The sequence below is a fragment of the Notothenia coriiceps genome, unplaced genomic scaffold, assembly GCF_000735185.1.
Source record: "Notothenia coriiceps isolate Sejong01 unplaced genomic scaffold, NC01 NC01_scaffold00016872, whole genome shotgun sequence".
Classification (NCBI taxonomy): Eukaryota; Metazoa; Chordata; class Actinopteri; order Perciformes; family Nototheniidae; genus Notothenia; species Notothenia coriiceps.
This window is the reverse complement of record NW_011349573.1, coordinates 370,306-386,637: the sequence shown is the minus strand read 5'-3', so window position 1 is coordinate 386,637 and position 16,332 is coordinate 370,306. Positions and strand designations below refer to the sequence as shown.

At 40.2% G+C, this 16,332-nt stretch overlaps 3 protein-coding genes across 3 annotated transcripts; all 3 read right to left on the bottom strand.

The window, feature by feature from the left end:
• Positions 1–1,687: 1,687 nt before the first annotated feature.
• hoxa9b (homeobox A9b) lies at positions 1,688–3,346 on the bottom strand. The gene is made up of 2 exons (XM_010776329.1): positions 2,751–3,346; positions 1,688–2,334 (listed from the first exon to the last, which is right to left on the bottom strand). Exons 1-2 carry the CDS (start codon positions 3,271–3,273, stop codon positions 2,096–2,098), a joined length of 762 nt encoding a protein of 253 aa, XP_010774631.1. The 5' UTR covers positions 3,274–3,346; the 3' UTR covers positions 1,688–2,095.
• A 1,982-nt stretch (positions 3,347–5,328) lies between these two features.
• hoxa10b (homeobox A10b) lies at positions 5,329–7,667 on the bottom strand. The gene is made up of 2 exons (XM_010776328.1): positions 6,852–7,667; positions 5,329–5,990 (listed from the first exon to the last, which is right to left on the bottom strand). The coding sequence occupies exons 1-2, from the start codon at positions 7,618–7,620 to the stop codon at positions 5,716–5,718; spliced, it is 1,044 nt and encodes a 347-aa protein (XP_010774630.1). The 5' UTR covers positions 7,621–7,667; the 3' UTR covers positions 5,329–5,715.
• Positions 7,668–11,468: 3,801 nt separating this feature from the next.
• hoxa11b (homeobox A11b) lies at positions 11,469–13,391 on the bottom strand. The gene is made up of 2 exons (XM_010776327.1): positions 12,738–13,391; positions 11,469–11,826 (listed from the first exon to the last, which is right to left on the bottom strand). Exons 1-2 carry the CDS (start codon positions 13,339–13,341, stop codon positions 11,594–11,596), a joined length of 837 nt encoding a protein of 278 aa, XP_010774629.1. The 5' UTR covers positions 13,342–13,391; the 3' UTR covers positions 11,469–11,593.
• Between the last annotated feature and the right edge of the window lie 2,941 nt (positions 13,392–16,332).

Sequence of the window (16,332 nt, the reverse complement as noted above, 5' to 3'; positions counted from 1 at the left end):
CAAACAAAATCCCACTTTGGTAAAAATAAAGATTTTTTAAAGGGAAATTTATGCCATGGGTGACCATAAAACGAAACTGAGCAAGATGGGATGTTTTACGACGAAAACGAGACAACTGCTGCAGGTCCGTAATAAAGGGGTAATGTTCTTGGTGTGCCTTGAACGCACCATCCAGTTTGAATACTTTTCTTCAGATGAGCTGCTGCCTCCACCTGCTGGCGGACAGAGCAAAGCAGCACCCAGGTCAGCGAGGAGCAGTGACACCACCATCAGGACACTGTGTTTGTCCTCATTTAAGATTGTGTTTGTTTGTATTTAATGTTTAATTTTCAACTTGTTCGTCAAAGTGGACAAAAAATAATGTATTTTTTAAACTCATTTGGAAACTTTTAAGAGTGTTTAACATGTTGTTGTGTTTGTGTGTGTCGGTTGTCCTGAGAGCTCTGCTGCAGCGACTAAACAACACGGATGTCTCTGCTTCGAGACAGACTAATGGTCGGTAGACGGTTGTAAAGGAATTAGAGGTTTTAAGACAGAGCCATCTGCAGTCCTGCTAGACCATCTGTGTGTGTGTGTGTGTGTGTGTGTGTGTGTGTGTGTGTGTGTGTGTGTGTGTGTGTGTGTGTGTGTGTGTGTGTGTGTGTGTGTGTGTGTGTGTGTGTGTGTGTGTGCGTGTGTGTGTCAGGCCTATCTTAAAACAATATCACATATTTGACTGTTTTCCCGGGGCTAATTAGAAATGCTGCTTTACTGCTGTCACAGAGCCTTCATGCTTTCCTGTTTTCGCACCTTATAAACAGTTGAGGCTGTGATCGAGGTTTATTGCAGGAGGGCATCCAGTCTAGTTTGTAGGGCGCTAAAAGACCGAAGATGTCCTAAAAGATAGTGCATTTATATATGAAAGGATTTAGATAATAATTGTGTAGAAAGTATCTTTAAATGCTAAAATGGGTTTCGCTGTTGTTTAATTTGCCCTGACTCTTTCGTGACTTTGTATTTGAATTGTGCCTGCGCTGTGTGTTGTTGGGTTCCACTATAGTCTATCGGTTCTATTTATGTAAACACATTTAAATCGAAAGATACAAGCTTTTTCAAATATAATTTCCATTTTCAAATATTGTTTAAACAGGAGGCTCTTTAAAAAGGACAGTGTGTGTATTATAAAGTTATTGACCATGTTACAATCGAATGAAAATCCCTGTCTTATTTTCCAAATATTATTATTTTGATTTATAAATATTATCATAAGAAACTTACTAATACTTTAGGCCGGTAAGGTTCCCAAAAACACATTTCTGAGAGAAACTATTTGTACAGGCCTCAGGATTGTCTTTTTCTGTGGGTAATAGTTGGAATGGTTACAAGAGAGAAGAAGTATAATATGAAAACAATTTCACATTTTTTCATCTTGAAATAAATTGTTTTAGTTCAATTAATTTTCAATGAAACAAGTAAAAATACTTATTATTTGAAAATAGTTTAGAATTTATTGTGGCGAACACGGCAGTAAAATGTGCTTAACAAATAAAAAAAGGAATTAAAGAATAGAGAACGAAAAATAGTATTTTTCAGTACAATATTCTTTATAGTCTATATTTAGTTTAAATGTGCTATAAATACGCAGTGTGTTTCACTGTTAAACGCAAAATGATACCAAATGAATAAGTCATATTTACTTTCTGTGCTATATACAAACTACTTTTTATTTTTGCATGAAACAAGGAACGGATGAGGTATTTGAAGTGTGCACAAATGGAACAAAACAGACGGATATAAAACATCTAGATTGCAAAAACAATAACTTAAACAATGCAAATAGGTAGCTGAAATACATTCAGGTAGTCAAGGATCATTTCATGCAAATAACAAACGACCTACTCACTATTTCTGTGCGTCAAATACAACACATCTAAACTCTGACGAGACGCTTTGTCCTCTCACAAACATGAAACACTGGACACCATAGTAAACAATAACATCCAGCATTGTTTAACTACACAAACTTTACAACAACATGTGTAACAGGTCAGGAATATTAAAGACAGACTCCCCCTCTCCCCCCTCCTCCCCTCTCTAATCCAGCATCAGTCCAAAGTTAACTGTCTCTCTGCCGGTCTTTGTTGTCTTTCTTCATCTTCATCCTGCGGTTCTGAAACCAGATTTTCACCTGTCTCTCGGTCAAACTCAGGGCTCTCGCTATTTCGTATCTACGATCCCGGGGGAGGTACATGTTAAACAGAAACTCCTTTTCCAGTTCGAGGATTTGGTACTTTGTATATGGACAACGCTTTTTTCTGGTGGGCTTTGCATGAAGCCAGTTGGACGATGGGTTATCTGGAAACAGGGGGTCAAAACCGAGAGACAGGAGAGTTACTCTCAGAATACTCAAAAACAGGACTGCTCCTGTGGATTAATAGTTTGATAAATACATGCTACGCCCGACAAGATTATTGAAATATGGACAATCTTTGCTTATTCAACATGAGGATAGAGCATCACATGACATTATTTATTCCTATGAAGGATGATGCAGTGAGGGGTGACCATCCCATTGGAGAATAGTCTTATCTCATTTCACAAAAGACCATGTCATTCCATTAAACCATTACATCTCTTTGAAACACTATCAAATATATCTATGTTTATAAATGACGTCCCAAAAATCTCCCAATTTCCAAGCTAACGCCACTTTCATTCACCTAAATGAGTTCATAGAGTAAGGAGAATATAATAGAAACTGCATTGCTTACTTGCTTCTATCTCCCTCTTGAGATCGTCCTCTGCTGACGGGCTCCTTTCAGTGGCTTTAGACGTGGATGTGGGTTGGCAGGGAATCTCCACAAGGGACGCTCCGTTTTCAATGTCAGACAAAAGAGGTGTGTGCGTCTCCAAAGTTGTACATTCAGCACTTCCAATCCGAGGCTCGGGTTTTATCTCATAATGCATGGCCGTCGACGGTAATCCCGTCAAACACAGGGACGCAGAGACCGGATCCAACGCCCAGGAACGCGTAAACATACCATCGCTGTCCCCGTTGGTGTAGTGGTGGTGTATATAGGTCGGAGTGGCTGTGTTCGGAGGGTGGGTCGAGATGGGACTCCAAGATCCACCAAAAATAGAAGATTTCGCCTGCAAAGTGCAAGATTCCTGTCCGCCATATTCGGTGAGCATCGCCTGCTCCACCCCTGCAGCTGACGAGTACCTCGGTGCCATATCTTCCTGCTCGGGAAGAACAGGAGCCTCAATGTAATAGCTCGTTCCCAACGTCGACATTGCAGAAATTCAAAAGCCCAAAAATATATATAAACCGCGTTTACAGGCTTGCAATGTTCAGATCATTCAGATTCATTGCACATAAAGAGCTGCTTTCCTGCACCAGCTAGGGGCTCAATGCGTCCGGTAAGTTGAACCTTGCCCAAGACTGGATAGGGCGCCCCAGACACGTGACCGTGGGACAGAACAATAAATAATAAATCAGCCTGCTGCTCAACTAAATGGCCACCATTTTCCCCACCATATTTTAATAGCAAGTCCACGCTTCTTTATTGGCAAATATTTCGTTTTATAAGCAATAAACGTTATGATTTCTGCCAAGAGATCGTATGGTGGTGTAATCGAACATAGTTGAGATATAAATGAGGACACACACACACACACACACACACACACACACACACACACACACACACACACACACACACACACACACACTAAAAAGCCTCCATTTGCGAAATCACCAAACAACCTCCATTTCAAAATGTGCCTTATGGGATTATTTATTATATGGAATTGATATTAGTTTATTGGCCTCCATCTTTAAAGCTCTCACTTTGGTAGACGTTACTAGTTCTTGTTAGTGGTTTTTGTATAACACATTTCAATACTTTTTTAATTAAATAAAACAAGCAGGAATGTGTTTAAAACATAATTTGAGTTTAGAATATCAAGAAAGCATTAAGAGACAGCTTCCGAGATGCGCATCGCTGGGTCTGTAGGATTATGGTTCTACTTTAAAGGCAATCTAAAACGGAAAGTAGGGTGGGTTATTTGGGTGCTATATAACAGTCCTTTTTATCACGGGCAATTGGGTTGTTTTTCTTTGGGTTACAACCTGGCTGTCTAAGCTAAATATCACCAATAAAGCTAAGCCTTTGTGTCCTTTCTCTGGAACTAGCAGACGCATCCGGCATTTCCTACGGCGAGGCAACTGGCAGACTGCAATGATCATAACCGAGGCCTTGTCTGTCCTTTCCGCCTCTCCTGGACACTGACAAGCCATAATCCTTTCATTTCACAGCTTGCATCCTTACTTTCGCCTGTTGGATCACATAGAGACGCTCAAAATCTTTTGCTAGGGTGTTTTAAATCACAGACATGGTAATAAAAAAGGTTGTATCTCTAAGATTAAATGTAACATACCTTGAGATACATAAGAGAAATTGGCTTTATAATGAAAACTCACAAGATAAAACGCAGATTAAAAGTTCATTTTACGCACAACAATAAAACACTTTATTGCACTTCTTTTTCAAATTATAATGTGATTTGAAGCAGTCTGTGAAAAATGATTAACACAAATCGACGAGTAATTATAAGGGACTCACTTTTCATGATGCGACGAGTTTTTACTGTGGTAATCAAGACAGTTTCGTGTTGTGGGAGAAATATAAAAGCCCAACAACATGAGACTACCTAAACCACTCAACAGCCCGCTCTTCTCTTCAGCAATATCTCTTATAATGTGTGTTGAAGACAATATGTAGTTTCTCAGTATGGCAGGATTAACTGGGATTTTTGTGGAAATATTTAAAGGCGAAAAGAAGATTTGAATCGTGATCCAACGAGTGCGGCAATTCACAAACAGGGATTAGTTTTGCTGCTTCAGTCCAAGGCAGTCCTCATGCGTCGCTACCCAAACCTTCAAATGAAGAATTTTACCTTTGTAATTGTTTGCCCCACTTTTTAGAAAAATAAAACAATTCTGAAATACATTTTTTTTTTTTTAAAACAACACCGTTCCTCCATTCGTTGCGTAGTTTAAAATGAAGTCTGATGTCAAGGACAAAAGGCAATGCGATGTTCACAGACGCCAGACTTCAATTAGAGGCCTAAACTATGAAAAACATCACCCTCTACAGTAAGGATATTTACTGCACACAGACCAGACACTTTCCAAAACACAAAGGCATTAGCACCATGCACTCTACCTGTGCCAACTTTAAGATTTAAAAAAAAAGCGCAGCTCCTAGCATGCCCTTCATGAATGAAATAAGAAGTCTGCAGTTGCAGAGATGGTTTTATTAATTTTACCAGAAATAAATGTGCAAATATTCATCAGACCTCTTGGGCTCTTTAGTTGGCACATAAAGGTACATGTAACTGTAACACAAGTGTCCCAAGGGTTAGTCCAGCATGCACATTCCAATGGTTCACTCAGGTTGACTATACACTACACGCCTGAAACTCTGAAACATTGTGGTCACATTCTGAACATTTTAAACACAATGGATCAACGTTACAAATGTAGCCATTTATAAATACATATCCACGACAACAACAAAAAAACAGACGTGAAAACAAGAAAGAACAACAATCAATAAGTTAGCAGTAGGGTCCTTGTTTCCATGGACATTCTCACAGTAGGGTTGGGAAGGGGGGGGGCTCTGCAGGCGCCCTTGCCATGGATGGAGGAGGGCGCCAAAGACGCAGACAGTCTCATGAGAAACTGAAGTTGCCTGAGAGCTCTCGGATCCTATTCTCCCGGCTCATTTTTTTCAGTTTCATCCTCCTGTTTTGGAACCAGATTTTGACTTGCCTGTCAGAGAGGTGCACACCGCGGCTGATCTCCAGACGACGCTCTCTTGTCAAGTACATGTTGAAGAGAAACTCCTTCTCCAGCTCCAGAGTCTGGTGCTTGGTGTAGGGGCAGCGCTTCTTTCGGCCACTCTTAGCTGTGAGCCAATTAGCCGTGGTTTCCATTTTTCCATCTCCTACAATGAAAATGAAACATGGCATTAGGCAACAGGTGTATATTAACTCACGTCGTAGAACAAAAATCCTTATAGCTCTGTAGAAATTATGGACCAACACAAATCAAATACAAAACAAAGAAGTCAAAGTTATAAAATAGTTTTAACTACAACAGGACATTTGGAATATAATTTTCTTCTGTTAAAATGACACCTACATGTCTGTGTAATTACTGGTTTCTGTGTTAGCTCTAATTTGTACAACCATTTTACGCACAGCACCTCTCTGTAGATATCTATAGAGCTGCAATTCAGCATTTTACCAGAAACTACCTACCCCGTTAAGCAGCCTATACTGCTCTTTATTAAGACATCAAACATATCCTGCACAGACTGCTGAAATTATAGAAAGGCCTGCCTTTGATGAGGGGATAACTGACAACTATGTCCTGCACAGGACAAATGGACTGGTTTGTCCTTAGCAATGATAATGAAACCCTGACGATATTTAAAAACCCAATAACAAATAATGCTATTTTTAATAATCTACATTTCTTTGGTGGCTGTTTGAATAGCACAGTAATAAACTGCACAGCCTGTTTGTGATCTAAAAACAGTTAATAAAGCACAATGGATCTGCTCCGCGGCTCTTATTTGTTAAGTCACGTTCAATTTCGTCTCATACCCGATAAACCAGTACCCGTTAAGCACACTTGTGAGCGGCAGGCATTGACCTACATGTTAATACACGAACAGACTATCAGTACTCAGGCTCATGCATTCCTCTGAGGTCAGAAATCATTGGTTAAAAAAAACAATGGAAGCACTTGGCGTGTGCATTTTTTTTGCAACATATGTCTACATTGTTTCACAACTCTTCACCTTTTACTGGCTTTTCCGGACACTCAGTACTGCACGTCTCCTCGGGCTCAGGGGAGGAGGAGATATCCGAGGAGAGGCGGCTGTCCTCGTCTCTGGCCGGGGCGCAGGGTTTGGGGACAGGCGCCTCCTCGTGGCTCTCCCTCCGCTCCGGCTCAGCAGAGGCAGCCTGGGGCCGGGAGGGCTGGCTGTCCAGGCGGGCAGGACGCTGCAGAGTAAAGTGATTCATGTTTGGCTGGACATCATGGTAAAGCCTAGAGGACGCGTATGTCTGAGACAGGCGGAAGTAGCCGGGGACTGGCAAAGTGCTGCCGGTAACCGGGCATGATGCGGTTGAGTAGTCATCTACTGTGGCTCCTTTTGGACATTTGTCAGACTCATAGAGGCAATAAGCGCTCTCCTCTTTTATATTCGGTGAGAATGAACACTGTGGCATATGCTGGCTGCTGGGCTGATCCACCCGGCAGGATCTAGACGTTTCCAGCCACGTTTCCATCCCCTGAACATACGGGGCAGAAGAAGGGATCACGCTTTGGGTGCTTGGCTCGTTGCGTTTACCGATTCCCGGGAAACACGAGCCTCCGGAGAGTCCATATGAATATTCCGACGCCGGTGGCAAATAGACCCCGTTACTTTGGTAATATGAACCGCTGTCGGTTCTCACGTTAATTAAAGAGTCCACGAAAAACGAATTTCCAGCTTGGTTGTTGGGGCATGTCATCGTTGTGGTATAATTTGACGGAGGATGAAGATAGCCCTTTCTGGCTGACATTTCTTGTTCAAAACATTGCTGAATAATTACTGATACTCACGCTTCTCACTGTAGCCTGCAGCCAATTAAAACACCAGGCGACTACAGACTCCTCCCAGTCCGGCCAGGCAGCTCCACTGTGTCGTATATTTTGTTTTAGGCTACGTAAGAAAGAAACTGTGGAGGGAAAGTGGTGCATCAGAGGGTTTTAGGTAAAATCTTTAAATCTCCCTTGAATCTCACTTTCGGTGCCTCGATTCCCAGCTATAAGCCCAGAGCTGCATGTGTGAACTTAACAACAACTCCCTGTTTGACAACTCAGTTGTTTAAAGCTGTTCCTAACAATTATGTACAATGCATAGCTTTATGGCCAGTTTTACAGCACTGTAAAAATGAAGGGTTCTAGAGGTGCCTCTGAGAAGTGCAGGGTGCATTCAAGATCCAAAAGTCCTGTGTGACCCTTTGGTCCAGGGACACTTAACCCTTCTTTTGCTACTCTGATGAATATTATTGGATTGTTTGGACTTAAAATTCCTTGTGGACTGTTTAAAAGCAGTTCACACAGTTTCATCTCGCCACGTTGCTGGCCAAACCAGAGAAAAAAAACTCATCATTGTGGTGTGAATTGTGGGTGCAAATGTCATGATTGCGTCCAGACACCTTAAACTGAGAAAGCTGTGTCGAGCATGTGTGACATGCAGGCCCAAGGGACCGCCTTAACAATGCCCTGGAGCTAGCTTTTTCTTGATAGTCCTGCCACACAATATTGGCAAGACTTCAAGACATGTATATCATACTACATGCATAACACTAGAACAAGTTCATCTGTTGCCCCTTTTTCCACTGGGACTGTTTATTGAGAAACGCACGAACGCTGCGAGGCCTATACACAGAATCACCATTTTCTAAATTAAAAACACCTGCCAAAAGGCCTACATTTTAAACATGAATGAAAAGCTCGAAGCATATTTTTAACTCGTGTTCAATTCGTTTTTTTTTTTTATACCAATAAATATCTTTGTTCATCTCTTTATAGTTTGTTTCCTTTGTTTAATGAAATGTTTGACACAACAGGCCTATGAGAATAATATAACGACATTTGAATGTAATTGGGCCTAATATTAAATAGTAGACATTGCAAGTCCTTGAAATAAACAAATCTGATTGCTTTGTAATACGAGTAACAAATGGATAAAAAGTTGGTCTTCATTATATTAAGAAACAAACGTGTAGGCATAAACACAAATAGTCAGCCTGGAATACTATAACAACTTTAATAAAATAAAAGATAAACCCATGCTTCCTTATAAGACCCTCAAACGGTTTAGGAGTTTACAACACAGGCCTACAGATTTAAATCCGCGTAAAGATGTATCCAAATGTGGGGGAAATACAACATCGTCTACCTCCATTTTCCTTTAAGCCTGGAGCCATAAAGTCTAGATATCAGAGTTTATGTACAGCCGTTTTATATGGCGTGAAACCTGCAGCATGTCGGGCTGCAATGGAGGATAATAATCATAAACCCTCATGGATTGTTTGAAGTATCAGTTTGCGCTGCTCTTGTATTATATTCCCATACAATTTGTATTTGTATTAATTCAATTCATTTAGTTTAAGAAACGTAAAAAATAAATAACGAAAATATCTAACATCGTGCGCAATGACACACAACAAGCTGCATCCTTAATGTACCTATGGTTCTAAATTTCACAGGTTTAAAATATTTTGTTTACATGACAACAAAACAACATTAATCCAATTTATAATTTAGAAAATAAAGTATAATTTAGGTTTGAAACGGTAAGGGGGTTATACAATTTAGTGAACCACAGAATACTTGGAACACAGGCCCGCGTGATCTTATTTCTGAGGGCGAATTACTTGCCTATTACTTCAAACATGCAACCTGATAAATAGCCCTTGATCTAATGCTAAAAAAACAAACACATGCATTATTTTCTTGAGGAAATGTGGACAGAAACTCTTTCTTGACATAACATTTACTACATATTGAGTTTATAGATAAAGTTGAGGTAGGACAAACAAGAAAAGCAGAGCCACCTCCTTGAATCACATTAGGAAAACCTCCGTAGTCATAACACGAACATGATAATATGTCTGTACTTACCTCAAAAATAATATCGTGAGGTGGTGATGTATTTTAAAGCAGCTGAGCGGCGAGTCAAACTTCTTTTATATCTCAATTCACGGCAATGACATTGATCTGAGGAGCGCCACCCAGTGGACGAAGGCAACTGGGCCTACACTGCAACACAACACACACGCAGAATATTCCTACCACGGTAAGATGCTGAAACAAATGACGCCGGAAAGGTCCGTGATCACAAGCTTTCAATGCTTCCAGCCGTTGTTTTTCAGCCCCTTAGTCACAGTTAATAACCTTGGTCTCAGACGCTTTATTGCACTACACTCCAAATGCTCCAGACGAATCCTCGTTTTATGGCCAAGTTACTGGAGCAACTGGGAGGATGTGCAGCAATCAAAGAGGAATTCCTGTGAGCCTCACAGGATGCACGGTATAAGAAGGCATCGGGACCCTTATTAGCTTATTGCAGGCCATTTAAGTTGTTTCCAGGGGCCTGGTGGCGGATACAATGCCACCTCAAGACAACTTTTACCCATCTGTTTATGTGAGCTTCTTTGACCTTCCTTTACAGTTTAACATAAATCCTGATGGCATAAATAGATATTTGGAATGCGGCTGATGTGAAGTATTTGGATCAAACCACCACAATGAATAATTAATGACCATTCAGATTGACCTGATGATTATTATATTCATCTGGTGTTCGTCCACCCCTTTAGATGCCCCAATGTCAATGTGTGATGGCCCAGCTGACTCTCAGGGAATTAAATGAATAAAGTCATTCAGCAACAACCGACTTTGATGAAAGCGTGTATATGCACACAAATCAATTCATATTTTTTAGATGGATGCATTGCATTTATAGCCTATGCATTCAAACAAGTGTCAAGATTGTCTCAGTAAGCCCAACAGGCATGTTAGGTCAGAAAGCAGCCTTTTCTAATCTACCACGAAATGAATGAACCCTTTGTAATGGATATCAAACAATAACTGCAGCGGATCCCATTTCAAGCCATGAGGGAATAAAAAGCATCATACCTATATCATGCAGCTGATACGATCCACGTGCTGGCATATAAAACTAAAAATGAGATTACGTTTCCTTTGAGGGTTATGGTCTTTTATCATCAGTTTAATTTTTGGATGAAATTCCGGATTAATCCAACTTTATGGCCAAGAGCTCAACAAAGCGTCTCAGTTGAGGGTCAAGCGCAGATGTTTAATTTTGTCGAATATAATACTTAAATTGAATTAATTGGTATCAGATTATAACTCCAATTACTCCCTAACTATGAAACAATGACCGATAATATTGGTTCAAATTGATATAACCAATGTTAGGTAAAGTCTAGTAAATCCAGAAAATACACAATAGCTTTGTAATCACCGGGATTGTATTTCCACAATACATTTAAAATCATAATAGAAAGAAGAAAACAGGAACAATATTTTAGAACATTTCTGTCTGTAAAAGTTGTGCGTAAATCTGGAAAACAATTTAAATGTATAACAATTTAGGGGAGAAAAAAATCATGATTTTTCCTTCTTAAATTGCAGCAGAGTAATATCATTAAATAATACAAAGAAATGATCCGCTCAAGCAAACCACACACACTACCACATTACTCAAAAATGGTTGATTGGTCGGGCCAACCGAATGAAAGGACTATAATAATAATAATAATAATAATAATAATAATATTAATAATTAATAATTAATATGAATAATATGAATAATAATAGAGCCAACGGTGTTTAATGACAAAATAGTGTATAAATAGTGAAATTCTTTAGTAAGTTTGGCACATTCAAAACTCGCCATCCTGTAAAATGTGGACGTGTATGGTTGAGGAGTACATGTCAGTGACAGTCTTTGTTCAGTGTTTATAGCAGGGGGTTTGTGGTGTAGTACTGTAAACGGTCTCTGTTGAGTTTCTTCTCCTTCATCCTCCTGTTCTGAAACCAGATTTTGACCTGGCGATCTGTCAGATTGAGCATCCGTGAGAGCTGCATGCGCTTCTCTTTGTTGATGTAAACGCTGAAAAAGAATTCCCTCTCCAGTTCCCTGATCTGATACTTTGAATATGGACACCTCTTCTTGCGTGTCCTCTGGCCACCTGAAAGAAAAACAAATAGAAAGGCAAAAGGTCACCACATGAGATGTAATAGACACATTACAACAACACGCAATCAAAAGTCTATTTCCTGCTTGGAGTCAGCAGTGGTGGTCTACAAGAGCTTTGGAGGTCAAGTGTTTCTCCTCTCAGGCCTACAGGACCGAGATTTGTAAACAAAGACTGGGCTTGATAGTGGGACATGTTAGGCATGTCGGAAGTTGTGAAAACTTATTGAAATCTGTAAAACCATACCGGCTGCTTTCTGAGAGGTCGTGGGCCTAAACTAAACAGTCATGAGTATCGTGTATCTGATATGCTTGTATTGTCCGTTTGTGATTTCACTGTGCGTAAAGTGCTGTTGTTTTAGTGTTAGTGAGAGCAAGTTCCATGAAAAGCAGTTGTTCTAATAAATCCCCATTAATCCTGTGAATTTGCAAATATTTACATTTGAATAAGGAGCAGGGTTTAAGCCTCTGCTACAAAGTCACATTCGAAAGCTTCAGCAGCCCATCAGTCAACACAGAATAAATCAAATAAGAAATCCCAAAAATATTCACGTTAAAATAAATACATTATACATGGAAACAAATATGGGGAATGAATGTGTTTTAAAAAGTTAGATTGTTATTTGAGTAATGTTTTATAAATACTAACTGCCTTATAAATGAAGTTAAGTGGCGCACAAAAAAAGTGGAGATCTTGTTGGAAATCTTGGAAGACAAGCTTAACGCCAAAGTCTTCACGGCCAATTTCAATCTCAAGCACGTGATCTTGTCGTTTATAACATAGTTTTGTTATAGGGGAAATCTGCAGGCCCTCCATAAACCTTACGTGCTTATAAAACAGCATATAAAAAGCTTTAAGAGCAACGCGTTAGATTTTCTCCTTGTTGCGTTCAGCTGTGTACTCACTGCTGCCTTTGCTCTGTCTCTCATCGCTGTGGCCGGAGGACGACTTGGGGCTGCAGCTCTCCCCGGAGTCCGAGTCAGGGTGATCCGGAGCGGGGCTTGTTTTGGCGGCGTGTCTGTCCGTGTCTGCTGCATGTGCTGTGGGCGTTGTGCTGCACTCTGCGCTCGCATAGGCAGTGTCGAAGAACTGGTCAAAAGCCTGTGGCAGAACGCCGTTCCTGCCAACGCTGCCATAGAAGCCGTGCGTCGGGTTGGAGGAGCTGGAGTGGCTGGCGCTGGAGCTGCCTTTCACCAGGATCTCACCCCCCCTGGAGGTCGAGCTCGTCCAGCCGTCCCTGTGCACAATGTCCTCCGGGTAGCAGTGTGACAGGCTCCCCCTGCTGTGGTGCCATTTACTGGAAGTATCAAGCCCATAGTCTCTGAAAGCCACATCTCTGACGGACGGGACCTGTGGCAGTGCTGAAGACTGGTAGGGGTATATATTGGGGCAAGAGGACTGGCTTTGGGTTAAATAATGAGGGAGACCCGTAAAGTCTGCCCCGGAGACGTAGTAAGTGCAGCTCGGTAAATACATATTGGAGCTAGAGATCCGGTCATCAAAATCCATATTCTGCTGTTGGAAACGTCCTATAATAATCCTCGCATAGTTCCTCCACGGCGCTGCGCTCCAGTCACTTTGAGGCAGACTGGTGGAGCAGAAATCCTTAGACGTACAAGCTGACGTGGGGATCCATCTCTATCCATTCCTGAGGGCCAAAGCCATGTGACCACTGGCACAAAATGACAGATAGCCTACGCCTCAATGTGTAGGCTATATGAGTCAATGAGTTTATAAAGTAGACATTCGGCCGTATGGGAAAGGAAAAAATACTGCCAATGCATTTTACTCAGACACAATTTAGGCTGTTTTGAACACATTTTAGACACGGGTTTTATTTAGTGTAAATCCTATAGGGTGATTTGCTTATGGACTTTTATTGTCAAATCGCTACATTACAAAGGAAAAACAAAACATGCAATTAGATCCAATTTCACGCCAAGATGCTAAACCTTCCATTTTCTTACCTTTAAGTTCGTTTTAAATTCTAACCTCATCTTAACCCTAACCTTAACCTCTGACGCCTCACGCCTTTTAAAGACACGATTTAGACTTTGCTATGAGGCTTAATCCTTGTGGCACAAATAACATTTAATAGGCTAAAATAGAGAACTTGGTCTGAGCTTGAGGTCTTTTTTAAAGAAACAAGAGCACATGAGTCAATTGTATTGGAACATAAATCAAATCTATTTTCAGCAGATTGGCAGGTTATGAATTCTTTGTCTCTCGGGGTGAATTTAAGATCGCTCCCCTGGCTATAAATAGACAAATCTAGTCCACTGCAGTGGCGGAGCAATGCGAGTCATGCTGCACTTTTGTCAGGCATCCTTCCAGTTTGGCACCCGGCGACAAAAAGACAAAGGCCTGTAGGCTACAGACAGGCTTGGTTATCTCTTGTGGTTGCTATGGGCTTGTTTGGGTCAGCATTTTTGGGATCAGTGAAACATGCAAGCTCGACTCAGTTGCAGACTTCACTGTGTCCAAATGTACTTTAATTGCATGCTGATTGTTACAGTTATTACGCGTTAAAGTAGATACAAAGGGCCTGAAGCAGCCTGCTCGAAGTTAATGTGAGGCTAATGCGTTTAGCTTAATGTAAACACATGATGTTGTTTATAGGCTACGAATAATAAGATGCATTTGCCAAAGGGGCTCCAGTCTTTGCATGGCCTTTTCTTTCTTTGCAACGCCCAACATAAACCTTTAGACACGGGCTACTTCCCACACTGCCATCCATTTTCATTTGTCATCACTGCTGAGTAAGTGGACACACGTGTCACATACTGTATCTTTAATCCTGTTATGCGGCCACTTTTTAAATGAAGTTCAAAATCACTTTTTATGCATCAAAGCCTGTGCATGTGTCATGTGCAGGGACGCATTAGGAGAATGCAATATTTTATTCTGCCCAGGTGGTTTGACTTCAACGGTGAGTTGTTAGCCTACTTTGTGAAACAGTTATTCATGTGAAGATTAAAGTAGTTACATGATAGACTTGACAATTCTATGTTCTTTCTTTTATGAATGACCCAGCCTCTCGAGCGAAGCGTCAGACCAAGGCTGCATGGCCAAGTTTGTCACATTCACTCTTCTACGTTTTACAGCACAGTTTTCAAACAGATTCAACCACAAAAAAATATTCGGTTACACGATTAAACCCGAGCCATTGGGCGCATTCACCAAGTAATATAATTGAGACGTTTTCATTAGTATCGAATAGCTAGCAAGCGTGTTGGAAGAATGTAAACAGAAAGCTGCTAAACCTTGACCTCCAGCCGGTTGTCATAAGAAAAACAAGTAATATACATTTCCTTATTTGTAGATCCACTTTGGATAAGTAGCCCACACAATGATGAATCCATCTTATAAATTGCAATTAAATTATGGCTTAATACGTTGAACAAAAAGAGGTTAATTAAATCAACTTAAAAGACCAAAATATTTTGTTGATGTCATTTTCATTGCTTAGACACACGAAAGTCAAGGTTTTTTGATCGTTTCTTTTATGGTTCAGGTTAAGTTTAAGTATGGAAAAAAACATTCGGCCTTACTGCATCAGACCTCAGAATAATGAATGTATGATTTTTGTTTCAATAAAGCAGAAAGCAGAAGGTATACAAATAAATCCCGATCGACCAGTCACTGATTGACGATGTGGCTTTTAAAAGAGAGCTAAAAGGGATTTGAAAAATAAAAACATGTTTTCCTGGGTTCCTTGAATTTTCCTTCGACACTTTGAGGACTGTGGTTTAATTTAACTGCCTGAAAATCTATGTGTGCCTTTTCTCGTTCTGAGTCCATTTCGCAAGGGGCCATTTTATAATATTTAGGTGAAATGTGCTTGCTAAAATCAACAGTTTAAAGACCCAATCTCTAAAGGTATATTCATAGAATTTAAAAAGTTGAGCAGTCGATGGATCACAACATTTTCCATTTAGTTGAATTATTGTAAGCATTACTGGTGTAAACACAAGAAACATAACTAGTCATTTAAACTAGTTGGTTAACATTTGTATCGTGGATTATACATATTTAAGATTAAAAAAAAGTTCCTTCACTATAAATTATTCACGAGGATTTGAAAATGTTTTTTAGAGAGGGTGTATACTGCAAAAGTGATTTATTAACATCCATAGCTTGTTCAGTCAAATGGCTGCAAAGTTTTTCATAATACAAAATAACTCTACAGACAACATGTTTCTTTAAAAGTGACAAATACCGTGTTTTGGGGGAGAAAAGTAAGGCTTCTGAAGTTGAAACGAAAATTATCCCAGATTAGGTTACTTTATAATGGACTGTTTGTCACAGCCGTAATGATTTTAAAGGCAACAAACAAGGCAATCTGGATCATATTGTTTAAAGTCAATTATAGCACAACCGAAGAAAAGGGCACACGACATCTTATTTAGTTATAGAAGTTATTGCACGTTTTAAATCTTTTTGAGAAAACTAAAGAGAGTAAAGAAAAAAGATGGAGTCTGGGAGCAGCTAAAGGGGGGG